Genomic DNA, 12,263 nt, shown 5'->3' with positions numbered 1-12,263 from the left:
GAGGGTGGGTGGGAAGGCGGGGGCGAAGCAAATTGCAGGCGGTATCCCGACTGGACTGTTTGGAGCACCCAGTTGTCTGATGTTAAGCGGGACCACGCCGAAAAGAAATGGGAAAGGCGGTTGCAAAACAGAGGGGAAGGATCCGGTAGGGAGAGTGATGGGCCGTCCTCGAGCGTCCCATCAAAAGGCCTGTTTGGCCCCCTGAGGGGCCTTCGAAGCGGCCTGGCCCTGGTTGCGGCGGTTGCCGGATGGACGACGGCGATTTTGGGCCGGACGTCGGCTGTTGTAAGGGCGATACCGGGACTGGAAGGCCGGTCTGGAGGGCTGCGGACGGAATGGCCTACGCTGCGTCGCTGGCGTATGCATGCCTAACGTGCGTATCGCGATACGACCGTCCTTTAAAGACTGGATCCTAGAATCCGTCTTCTCAGAGAACAGCCCTTTAGTGTCAAAGGGAAGGTCCTGCAACGTATATTGGACCTCCGGCGGCAGGATGGAAGACTGCAGCCAGGCAATACGCCGCATCGTGACTCCGGAGGCCAAGGTCCTCGCCCCCGAGTCCGCAGCGTCGAGGGCGGCTGAGATGGAGGATCTAGATGACCTCCTTCCCTCCTCCAGCATGGCCGTGAACTCCTGTCGGGAGGCTGACGGCAGGAGCTCGGTAAACTTCGCCAGGGACGTCAGGATGTCGAAGACGTACCTGGCGAGGAGGACCATCTGGTTGGCAATCCTCATTTGCAGGCCTCCTGCAGAATAGACCTTCCGGCCTAGCAGGTCCATACGTTTCGCGTCCTTCGATTTGGGCGCCGAAGCCGGTTGACCGTGCCGCTCCCTGTCATTAACCGACTGGACTACCAAGGAGTCCGGGGTCGGATGCATATACAAGTATTCATAGCCCGTGGGAGGGACAGAGTACTTTCGCTCAACCCCACGGGCTGTAGGGGGCACGGACGCTGGCGTCTGCCAGATAGTGGTGGCGTTCTTCTGCACCGTCCGTACAAACGGAAGTGCAACTCGCACCGGCGTGTCAGCCTCGACCACATTCGTGATAGGGTCCTCGTCCTCGCGTACCTCCTCTATGGGCAAGGCCATTGCCGTCGCCACACGACGAAGGAGGTCCTGGTGAGCTCTCACGTCAATGGGGGGAGGCTCCTTAGTTGCTGCACCGGCCACCGCCTCATCAGGCGAGGACGAGGAGGACAACCCTTGGACGACCGACTCCGAAGAGGGGCCTGCCACCTGTCCGTCGGAGGGTGCGGGCTGCACATGGCCTTGGGATTCCGACGCTACAGCATCCGCCGCCGGTGGCGAAGGGGCCGGTCTGGATACCGTCGCCTCTGGGACTCTGCGCTCTGACGCGGGGGGCCTTGGTGGAAAAGGCACCCCCTGGGCCTCGTACTGGGCCCATGGAACCCAAAAGCCCCACGGTTGTGCCCCTTGAGGATGGTGCCGTGGGGTGGGCGGCAGGAGTCCGTATCCGTCCGCGCCAGAAGCGACCGACTCGGGTCGAGAAGGCCATGGCGGTGCCGAAGCGCTCGCAGAGTGCGGTGCCGAATGGGGCCGACCTTCCCCGGGAGGCAAAGAAGTGCGAGGTTGCTCTGGCTGGTACCGGGACGGCGACCGGGAGTGACGTCCGCCGCGGTGCCGGGAGCTCGACCGGTGCCGGGAGCTCGACCGGTGCCGGGAGCTTGACCTTGTTTGAGAACGACGGTGCCACGAACGTCCGCGCGAGTCGCGGTGCCGGGAGCGGTGCCGGGACGGCGATCTCTGATGGCGCCGACGCGATGGCGACCTGGATCTCGTGCGGCGTCGGGAGTACGACCGGTACCGCGATGACGAGCGGTACCGGGACTGCGACCGGCGTTGTGATGGCGACCGGTACCGCGAAGTCGAGCGGTGCCGAGATCGCGAGCGTCTGGATGGAGATCTGCCGCGGGACCGGGACCGGGACCGGGAGCGTCGTCCATGCGGCCTGTCCAGGGACGGTGGCCGGGTCATTCTCGCCGGCTTCCCCGCCGACATGACAGCCCGCACCGGCAGTGCCGGGGGCCGGAGGCCTGGTGCCTCTATGAGCTTGATGAGCTCTCGCGCGGAGGCGAATGTCTCCGGCGTTGACGGCAGCCGGGGCTCAACCTCGGACGGTACCGGGGAGCGTGGCGGCGCCGGAGTCAAGGGTCCGGTGCGCGGCTTGTGTACGGGCACCGCAGGAGCTGCCAGGCGCGCAGCTGCTTGCGCCGAGGCCTCAGCGCTAGCCTGCGCTATTGCCTTCGCCAGTCTCTGCTTTCCTGTGGGCGAAAGCGAGCGGTGCCGCGACTTCTTAGCTGCTTTCTGCGTCGGCGGCGCCGCGGAGGTGGAGCGGCTCGGTGCCGCCGGTGCGCTTTGCACCGAGTCAGTTCGCGGTGCCGGCGCGGACGGTGCCGGTGGTCGAAGCGACGCTTCCATTAGGATCTGCTTCAGGCAGATGTCCCGCTCCTTCCGGGTCCGCGGTTTAAAAGTTAAGCAGATCGAACACTTGTCCGTTCTATGCCCTTCGCCCAAGCAACGGAGACAGGCGTCGTGCGGGTCTCCGATGGGCATAGGCTTCTGGCATGCCGCGCAGGGCTTAAAGCCCGGTGCCTTGGGCATGAGCCCGCACCGGGTGAGGTAAAAGGGGAAACCCCCCCCTTTCACCTTATCTACACTAACTATCTAAAACTGTAACTACTAAACTAACTATATACAAGAGAGATGTAAATGCTAGGGATTGTGGAGAACGAAGAGCCCTCCACAGTTCCAACTGGCCGTCACGGGCGGTAAGAAGGAACTGAGGAGCGGACGGGCCGGCTGGGGTATATATTTAGCGCAATAGCGGCGCCACTCCAGGGGGCGCCCAGCCGGCCCGCCGGGGTTGCTAGGGAAAAAAGTTCCGAGATGCTGTGCACGCGCGGCGCGCACACCTAACTGGAATGCATTGGAGCAATCACTCGAAGAAGAAATATATGATTCAAGGGAACTTACGGGGGCGGGGGTGGTTAGCTCAGTGGTTTGAGCATTGGCCTGCTAAATCCAGCATTGTAAATTCAGTCCTTGAAGGGGCCACTTAGGGATCTGGGGCAAAATCAGTACTTGGTCCTGCTAGTGAAGGCAGGGGGCTGGACTCAATGACCTTTCAGGGTCCCTTCCAGCTCTATGAGATGGGTATATCTCAAATTATTATTATTATTTATTAACTATGCTGAAAGATCTGGACCAATTTCAACTTATTCTGTTAATTGCTGATTCTGTATCCATTAACAGTACTACACAGGATCGTAGAAAGGTATTTGCATGATACATGTTATTCAGTATCCTGTGTATGCTGTATAGCTTGTATAACAGCATTAAGCATCTATAAGTCTTTGAAAGCAATCTACTACAATGTTGCCTGGCCATGTTTACTTATTACTATTTAATGATTTGATGGCATCTATTATTCTTTTCTCTTTTTAAAGTCTAGATTATATTTTCTTTTAGCTCCTCTGTTCATTTTTGCAGGAGAGTATCCATTCAAAATACAGAGCTATACTTATTTAGGATCATGGTTATTTCATAGGTTCAATGTACAATTTTTCATAGTAGTCTCCAAATTATCTCATTATTTCTTCTGTTCCTGTAGGATTGTGTATCTGTCAAGGGGTATTTCATTTTAATTGAGTTCTTCTAGCTCTCTCCCTGCTTCTCTTGTCCCTTTTAAAATGTTTGTCTTTTGCAGTATCATGGCTGGTTGTTGAAAAGATTGGTAAACGTTTGCTTGACGTGTTCTACCTAACTCCCAGAACTCACAATTTCCTTATTCTGCCCCATTGATGTACCTCATATCTGATACAGCAGAGAAAGAAATTTAGGATGAGATCCTTAACCCCCCTCCAACTGGTTTACATAATGTAAAAGGGAAGGAGCATTGAAAAGGGGCCTTAAAAGCCCTGTATCTGACTAGGGGAGGATTCCCTCCCATGTGGGTGCTGTGAAAAACTGACATAAGGCTGCCTCCCAAGGACCCCTTCAGAAGTTCAAGTATAAGGTGTTCCAGGGTGGGGCCAGAGATAGAAGGGGCATGTCAGAGGCAGGGTCACAGCACTCATCACTGCGGAGGTTTCAGGCAATGCTGAAGCATGTAGGGCAGCCTGGGGGGGCTGCTGTAGTTTAACCACCACTAAGGGGAGGCCTCTCCAGCCCCTGGAACAGCCTACGCTCAGGAGGTTACAAAGATGGCTTAAATTCCCCTTCGTTTCCCTGACCCTGGCCTGGGCTCTAGAGGCACAACACCTCACCCTTAATTTCTGCCCCCCCCCCAAACTCCTAGGCCTTTGTGCTGAAGCCTCCAGCAAGCCTGCCATTTTGATGTTGACTCCACTAGGAACTGGACTGATCCTTTCTCAAAGGTTAACAAACAGCCATCAGAAGATAGTAACTCTTGCTTACTACCAAGGTAGACCAAATTTAGACCCGTGATCTAGAAATGAAAGGCTCTGTATTACCATTCCTCTGAGCATTTCATTGTATAGTCTGGCACACAGGCTATTTATTATTTTACATCTCTGTACAACTTTGCAGAACCTCCCAGACAGGTTTTCACATGGTGAAATTGTAGTCATTGTCACAATGAGACTATGAAATGAATAATGACTTCTAATGGTCTGAATTCCCCAGAAAGCTTGAGCATGGATGCCAGCTCTTAGGGAATGTCCGCTTTTGAAGATCTACAGCATAACTTACTGGGGAAAGATCTGAATACATAATTGACAACTTATGTTTTCTAAATGTCCTTGAGTCCTTCAAAAGCCATAGGAGGGGGGGAAAAATCAGTTCTCTACCGTGATTTGTGTGGAGGTGAAAAAAGAGGTTGTAATCTCTTTTCTTTAGAAGTTCTGTAAATCTCTCCAGCTGGCAGATGCCACACTTTAGCATTTTAATGTTGCTATGATATGTGGGCGCTCTGTAAAGTTAAGTTTCTCTCTTACTAGTTTGAACCTTGACTATAAAGGGTTCAAAAAAGAACTACATAAATTCATGGAGGCTAGGTCCATCAATGGCTATTAGGCAGGATGGGCAGGGATGGTGTCCCTAGCCTCTGTTTGCCAGAAGCTGGGAATGGGCAACAGGGGATGGATCACTTGATGATCACCTGTTCTGTTCATTCCCTCTGGGGCACCTGGCACTGGCCACTGTCAGAAGACAGGATACTGGGCTAGATGGACCTTTGGTGTGACCCAGTATGGCCGTTCTTATGTTCTTAGTGGCAGTGTGCAATTAAAGATCTCCCTCCCTGTGATGGGGTTCACAGACCCCTCACCGAGACTAAAGGAGTAATGGAGCAGTTCTGGGCCCAGAAGGCCCTGACCTTCAGCAGCTGCACAGCATGCTCCAAATGGATGGCCTGCTTAAAAGGAGACTCTGACAGTCAAGCTGGGGAGAGTGAAGGAGAGACTGGCAGCAGGCAGGTAGCTGGGCTGTAGCTTCTGGGACAGAGGATCTATAGGAGAAGAGTCTGGACTATGGGTAAGACCCAACCAAAAGGCCAAGGGCCTGATACCCTTTTTTCTCGCCTCTCTCCTCTGATAAGGGGAAGCAAGTGGACACTGAAAAGTGGACTGGGAAGATCCAACTAACTGTTTGACCAAGTGAGACTGTGGAAGCAACCCTCTGCTAAGAGGGAAGCTGAGTGCCATGACCACACCCTAAAGTGGAGCGAGAACAGGACGAGGTAGGAAGAGCCCCAGGGAAGGCTCATCTGTTGTACCAGCTAGGAGGGACCAAGGCTATGTCGGCAGGATAGCTTAGCTACAGGAGAGCTTAGGCATAGCTAGATGGTTGGGTTCAACGGGTAGTGATCAACAGCTGGATGTCTAGATAGCAGCCATTATCAAGCGGAGTGCCCCAAGGGTTGGTCCTGGGGCGGTTTTTTTCAACATCTTTATTAATGATCTGGATGATGGGATGGATTGCACCCTCAGCAAGTTCGCAGATGACACTAAGCTGGGAGGAGAGGTAGATATGCTGGAGTATAGGGATAGGATCCAGAGTGACCTAGACAAATTGGAGGATTGGGCCAAAAGAAACCTGATGAGGTTCAACAAGGACAAGTGCAGAGTCCTGCACTTAGGAAGGAAGAATCCCATGCACCGCTGCAGGCTGGGGACCGACTGGCTAAGCAGCAGTTCTGCAGATAAGGACCTGGGGATTACAGTGGATGAGAAGCTGGATATGAGTCAGCAGTGTGCCCTTGTTGCCAAGAAGGCCAAGGGCATATTGGGTTGTATTAGTAGGAGCATTGCCAGCAGATTGAGGGAAGTGATTATTCCCCTCTATTCAGCACTGGTGAGGCCACACCTGTGTTCAGTTTTGGTCTCCCCACTACAAGAAGGATGTAGACAAATTGGAGAGAGTCCAGTGGAGGGCAACGAAAATGATTAGGGGGCTGGGTCACATGACTTATGAGGAGAGACTGAGGGAACTGTGGTTATTTAGTCTGCAGAAGAGAAGAGTAAGGGGGGATTTGATAGCAGCTGTCAACTACCTGAAGAGGTGTTCCAAGGAGTATGGTGCTAGGCTGTTCTCAGCAGTGGCAGATGGCAGAACAAGAAGCTATGGTCTCAAGTTGCAGTGGGGGAGGTCTAGGTTGGATATTAGGAAACACTATTTCACTAGGAGGGTGGTGAAACACTGGAATGGATTACCTAGGGAGGTGGTGGAATCTCCTTCCTTAGAGGTTTTTAAGACCTGGCTTGACAAAGCCCTGGCTGGGATGATTTAGTTGGTGTTGGTCCTGCTTTGAGCAGGGGATTGGACTAGATGACCTCCTGAGGTCTCTTCCAACTCTAATATTCTATGATTCTATTCTAATTACAGGATATTTTTAGGTAGTGGTGAAGTATCTAAATTATTTAAACAATTCTGTTAAAAAAAAGAAAACTATGGTATATAGCATTATTAAATGTGTTTTACATGACATTTGCAAAGGTGAAGTTTGTGTCTAAAAAGCGTATGGCCATTGATAGCTGCTTTCAACTAACTAAAAGGGGGTTCCAAAGAGGATGGATCTAGACTGTTCTCAGTGGTAGCAGATGACAGAACAAGGAGTAATGGTCTCAAGTTGCAGTGGGAGAGGTCTAGGTTGGATATTAGGAATAACTTTTTCACTAGGTGGGTGGTGAAGCACTGGAGTGGGTTACCTAGGGAGGTGGTGGAATCTCCTTCCTTAGAGGTTTTTAAGGTCAGGCTTGACAAAGCCCTGGCTGGGATGATTTAGTTGGGAATTGGTCCTGCTTTGAGCAAGGGGTTGGACTAGATGACCTCCTGAGGTCCCTTTCAACCCTGATATTCTATGATTCTAAGGTTTTGATATCATGTGCTCACAATACATTAACTGCTTGTTTGAACTCAGAAGCAATATTTTATTTTTTCTTGGTTTTCATTCCATTCATGAAGCTTATACTAGTATAGTAGCTTGTTTTAAGTCTACAGGATTCCATAATTCATACTGCTGGTGGGGTTTAATAAAAGTTTCTATTATTTTTTCTATCAAAAATTGAAAAAGTCTGATGACTGGATACAATTTTTATCACTTTCCAAAAGCAAATGAAACAAATGTAACTTATTCAAAATATTTCACATACACAGCAACAAAAATATATTATCTGGAAGACAGACAGTTCTGTCTTCTAAAAAGTTGAAAGAACTGGGTTTAGAGCTACAAAACCAAGATGTTAGCTATTTACTAACTCTTGGTCTGTGCCTGTAGGGAATATCATGACAGCACTGAAGTCAGGGGGTGTTTTGCAATGGAGCCACGATTTCATTCTTACCCCTTTGTGCGATGATACTTTCAGGACAGTGAGTCTGGTTCTGTATTTGAACAGACGGCTTTGAAGGAAGTGCTGTTACATTTAAAAGATAATCAAGGTTCAAATTCCTTTACTATTGTACACATTGAAATCTGTCATCTGTTAGGAGGAGTTGGTGGTATCATAGTGAGACCCTAACTTGAGTGGGGCTATAATGATTTTCAGCAGTTAAGGAACTGGTACCTTGGATATAAAGAACTAAACTTTCCAGAGGTTCATGCTGGCTTGAATGAACAGAAGCAAAGATGTGGTGTATTAATTTAACATCGTTACCAAGTGATTTGAGCTTATGAATTCCGATTTTGCTGAGCTGCTAATACAGCTCCTCCAAACACAATAGCTCTTCTCTGTTAATAACTTACACTTCATCTCCTACAGACTTTTTTGCTCCCTCTTGAATCCTGCTCACCTTGTCCAGCATTCTGGAGTCTTCCTTACCACCTAAGAAATAATTCACTCTAATTCAGGCTGGTCCAAATTGAGTTATACACAGCACGATTTCACTAGCTGGTTAAACATATTCCAAGCCAATTGTCAAAGTGAAAGGGGATGTGGTGGGATAAGATATACTAGGTGTATATGCAGGAAGAGCTATGTCGTGATTATAATTACATTATCTGTGCCTCTGCAGGTTTTGGAATGACCACACCCGCAACAGTAGCTGGAAAAGTGTTCCTCATAATTTATGGCCTGTTCGGGTGTGCTGGGACTATCCTTTTCTTCAATCTGTTCCTAGAGCGTATTATCTCTCTCCTGGCTTTTATTATGAAGGCTTGTCGTGAGCGGCAGCTGCGAAGAAGTGGTCTTCTACCCCCTAACTTTCGAAGGGGATCAGCTATCTCTGAAGTGGACAGCCTTGCTGGATGGAAACCATCCGTTTATCATGTGATGCTGATTCTGGGAATTTTTGCCTTTACACTGGCTTGCTGTGCCTCAGCAATGTACACAGCAGTGGAAGGATGGAACTACATTGACTCCTTATACTATTGTTTTGTCACCTTCAGCACCATTGGCTTTGGAGATTTGGTAAGCAGTCAAAATGCAGTGTACCAAAATCAGGGATTATACAGATTTGGAAACTTCATGTTTATATTAATGGGTGTATCTTGCATATACTCCCTTTTTAATGTCATATCAATTGTAATCAAGCAAGTTTTAAACTGGCTGTTGAAAAAGTTTGGATGCAGGTGTTGCTCAAAGTGCCATAAATCAAGTGCCCGCCTTGGTCGTCGCAATGCCATCACCCCAGGAAGCCGCTTCCGTAGGCATAACATCTCTGTGGAAACTGATGGACAGTATGACAGTGACACAGAGGGGAGGAGGCTTTCTGGTGAAATGATTTCAATGAAGGAGCTCACAGCATCAAACAAAGTCTCCCTGGCCATTTTGCAAAAGCAGCTTTCTGAGATGGCCAATGGGTACCCTAGAAACGTCAGTATGAACAGCAGACAAAATGGCTTCTCTGCAGGCATTGGTGCACTAGCTATCATGAACAATAGGTTGGTAGAAACAAGTGATTCTAGGTAGAATTTTTGACAGTCTCTTCTATAAGATAATGACATTTTCTTATTCTTTAATAAAAAATCAAGTTATTAGGCTGATGTTATCATGGGCTTATGGAAGTTCCTAAGTGAAGAGATAAACTCCAAACAAGCAGCAGGTCTATTTTTATTTTATTTTTTTGAAGTCTTTTCTGGGTTGCAATACCATCTTTGCCCTAATGTGTTTTATTCTCCACATGGCTGGTGTTGGGAATGGAATCATACAGCATTTGACATGCATTTAGAACAGAGTTGAAGTGTAGGGGGGCATGCAAAGTCAAGTCCCCCCCCCCCAGATTGGCCTGCTGGGGGTGGGGAGGGAGAGGAGCTCTGTCCTTCTCTCCCTGTGCCTCCCCCCAGCACGTTCAGCCATTCTCCCTGGCAGCTGGGTGGGGAGAGGGACAGAGCTGCTTCTGCCTGGCTGGGAGGCAGTGGCGACCTGCTCCCTTCCCATGCTTGGCTGCCAGGGACAGCAGCTGAGCATGCCAGGGGGAGGGAGGGCTCTGGCTCTCTCGGCCCCGGTCAGTGGTGGTAGAGCCCAGGCAGGGAGCAGGCTGCCATTGTCTCCCAGTCAGGCTCTCTCAGGCAGAAATGGCTCCATCCTGCTTCCTGCCCGGCTGCCAGGGAGAGCGGCTAAACATGCCGGGGGGGAGGGGGACGTGCAGGGAGAGGAGGACAGGGTCCCTCCTCCGCCCCCCAGGTAACATGAGCTGGGGAGAGCGTGGCAGCCCCGGGCTGGGCACAGGGCCAAAGCGGGGAGGGGGGTGTCACTGGGCAGAGGAGATACGTGGGGCGGTCATGTGTCTTTCCCTTTAGATTGTGCCCCCCCAGTATGGGGAGGCATGAGTCTATGATTTAGAAGAATGGTGTATGTGGCTACGTGTGAAGACAGTGCCCTAATCAAGATGCTTTTCTTCATTGTAGAGAATGGCCTGAACCAAAATCCTGAATCTAAATGCCACTGAACTCTGGAGTACTTCAGATCTGGATTCAAAGTTCACAGCTAGGCCCTGCCTCTGTGATGAGCTAAACCAAAACCCCAGAGTTTAATATCCCCAACACCCAAACTTTGGTGAAGTTTGGATCTGGATCTGAATTTTGCACCTTATGCTCCTCACTGATCCATTAGAAGCCAGTTTTGTGCATAACACACACCCAGCACAACAAATATACTAGCTTTAGGTGTCTATCATGCTCCCATTGAAGTTAATGGGGGGAAATTCCATTGATTTCAATGGGGCAGGGAAAAGCGCAGTGAATTCCCATGGCCATGAATTATTTTTTCCCCCCATCAAATTTTCATGTAAGATGGTCTGTAACATTAGCTAGTATCTGATTTCAAGAAGTTACATGGTTATCAGTTAAAATTACTCTGGCTATACATGTGAAACTATTCCTAGCTACTGAGTGGCTGAAGTCAACCAAAGGGCAAATGCATCACTATTAACTTCATTTGGTGTAAGAAGAGCCAATATTCACCTCGGATCTCAAGTGTTTCCCTCTCTATCACCCAGGAAATACATAATCACCACATGGTTTATTTCATTGTTGATAGTATAATTTGCTGCTGGAAATAAATTGTCAACTTAGGCTTTTTCCACATCTATATAAATCCATGGTATGCCTACATCTTGAATACTGCGCGATCTGGTTGCCCCATCTCAAAAAAGATATATTGGAATTGGGAAAGGTAAAGAAAAGGACAATATGAGGAGAGATTAATAAGACTGGGACTTTTCAGCTTGGAAAAGAGATGACTAAGGGGGAGATATGATAGAGGTGTATAAAATCACGACTGGGGTGGAGAAAGTAAATAAGGAAGTGTTATTTACTCCTTCTCATAACACAAGAACCAGGGGTCACCAAATGAAATTAATAGGCAGCAGGTCTGAAACCAATAAAAGGAAGTATTTCTTCACACAATGCAATGTCAACCTGTGGAATTCTTTGCCAGAGGATGTTGTAAAGGCCAAGACTATAACAGCGTTCAAAAAAAGAACTAGATAAATTAAATGAGGATAGATCCATCAATGGCTATTAGCCAGGATGGGCAGGGATGATGTCCCTAGCTCTGTTTGCACCATGAGCAGTTTCTTCTTTCCTACCACTGTACCCTAAAGAGTGCTGAATCTTATGCTCTGCTGCACACTATGTTTACAAGGATAAGAAAATAAAAACCCGTGTAAATCTCAGCATTAACATCACTACTGCATGTAGTTTGGCTTACTCCAAACCAATTTCTACATAGCTAAATTACATGGTTTTTAGGTCCTCAACATTTTGCTTTCTATGAAATTGAGCTTTGCAAAATGTTTTGAAAATTAGCTTGCAAAATTCACATTTAACCTGAAACTTTGAGGTTTTGTGCACTCGAAATTGCTAGCAAAAGCATGAGAGCAACCATATTTGGCAATTTTGTCTTACAGACCAAAGAGAGGAAGGGATAAAACAATACCCAGAAAGTCACACACATATCTAACATATCCAGAAATAGATCCCCACAGGAGTTTGTTGGGATGGGAGTGACTAGGAATGTAAGCATTCTGGCTCTGCCTCTGGACACGGCATGGAGAATCTGTACCAAGCCTTGGACTTGCCAATGGAGAAATGATGGGCAGTCTGAATGAAGAAAGAAAGTCTGAGGCTGACTGTTAGATATTTTTTGGTAGTATAGCTAGATAAGTCAGCCTATTTACACCATGAGAAGTTTCCTCTTTCCTACCACTGTACCCAAAGGAGTGCTGAATCTTATGCTCTGCTGCATACTATGTTTACAAGGATAAGAAAATAAAAACACATGTAAATCTCAGCAGTAAGATCACTACTGCATGTAGTTTGGCTTACTCCAAACCAGTTTCTA

At 48.6% G+C, this 12,263-nt stretch overlaps 1 protein-coding gene across 1 annotated transcript in view; it reads left to right on the top strand.

The window, feature by feature from the left end:
* Nucleotides 1-9,391, top strand: part of KCNK12 (potassium two pore domain channel subfamily K member 12) — a 71,691-nt gene extending 62,300 nt beyond the window's left edge. The window contains exon 2 of the mRNA XM_045010342.1: nt 8,494-9,391. Coding sequence (XP_044866277.1) covers nt 8,494-9,389 — 896 coding nt within the window. The 3' untranslated portion in view covers nt 9,390-9,391. The remainder of the gene's footprint in view (nt 1-8,493) is intronic.
* Nucleotides 9,392-12,263: the final 2,872 nt, after the last annotated feature.

The sequence above is a fragment of the Mauremys mutica genome, chromosome 3 (genome assembly GCF_020497125.1).
Source record: "Mauremys mutica isolate MM-2020 ecotype Southern chromosome 3, ASM2049712v1, whole genome shotgun sequence".
NCBI classification, from domain to species: domain Eukaryota; kingdom Metazoa; phylum Chordata; order Testudines; family Geoemydidae; genus Mauremys; species Mauremys mutica.
The sequence above is the reverse complement of the archived record's forward strand: the minus strand, read 5'-3'. Positions and strand labels throughout refer to the sequence as shown.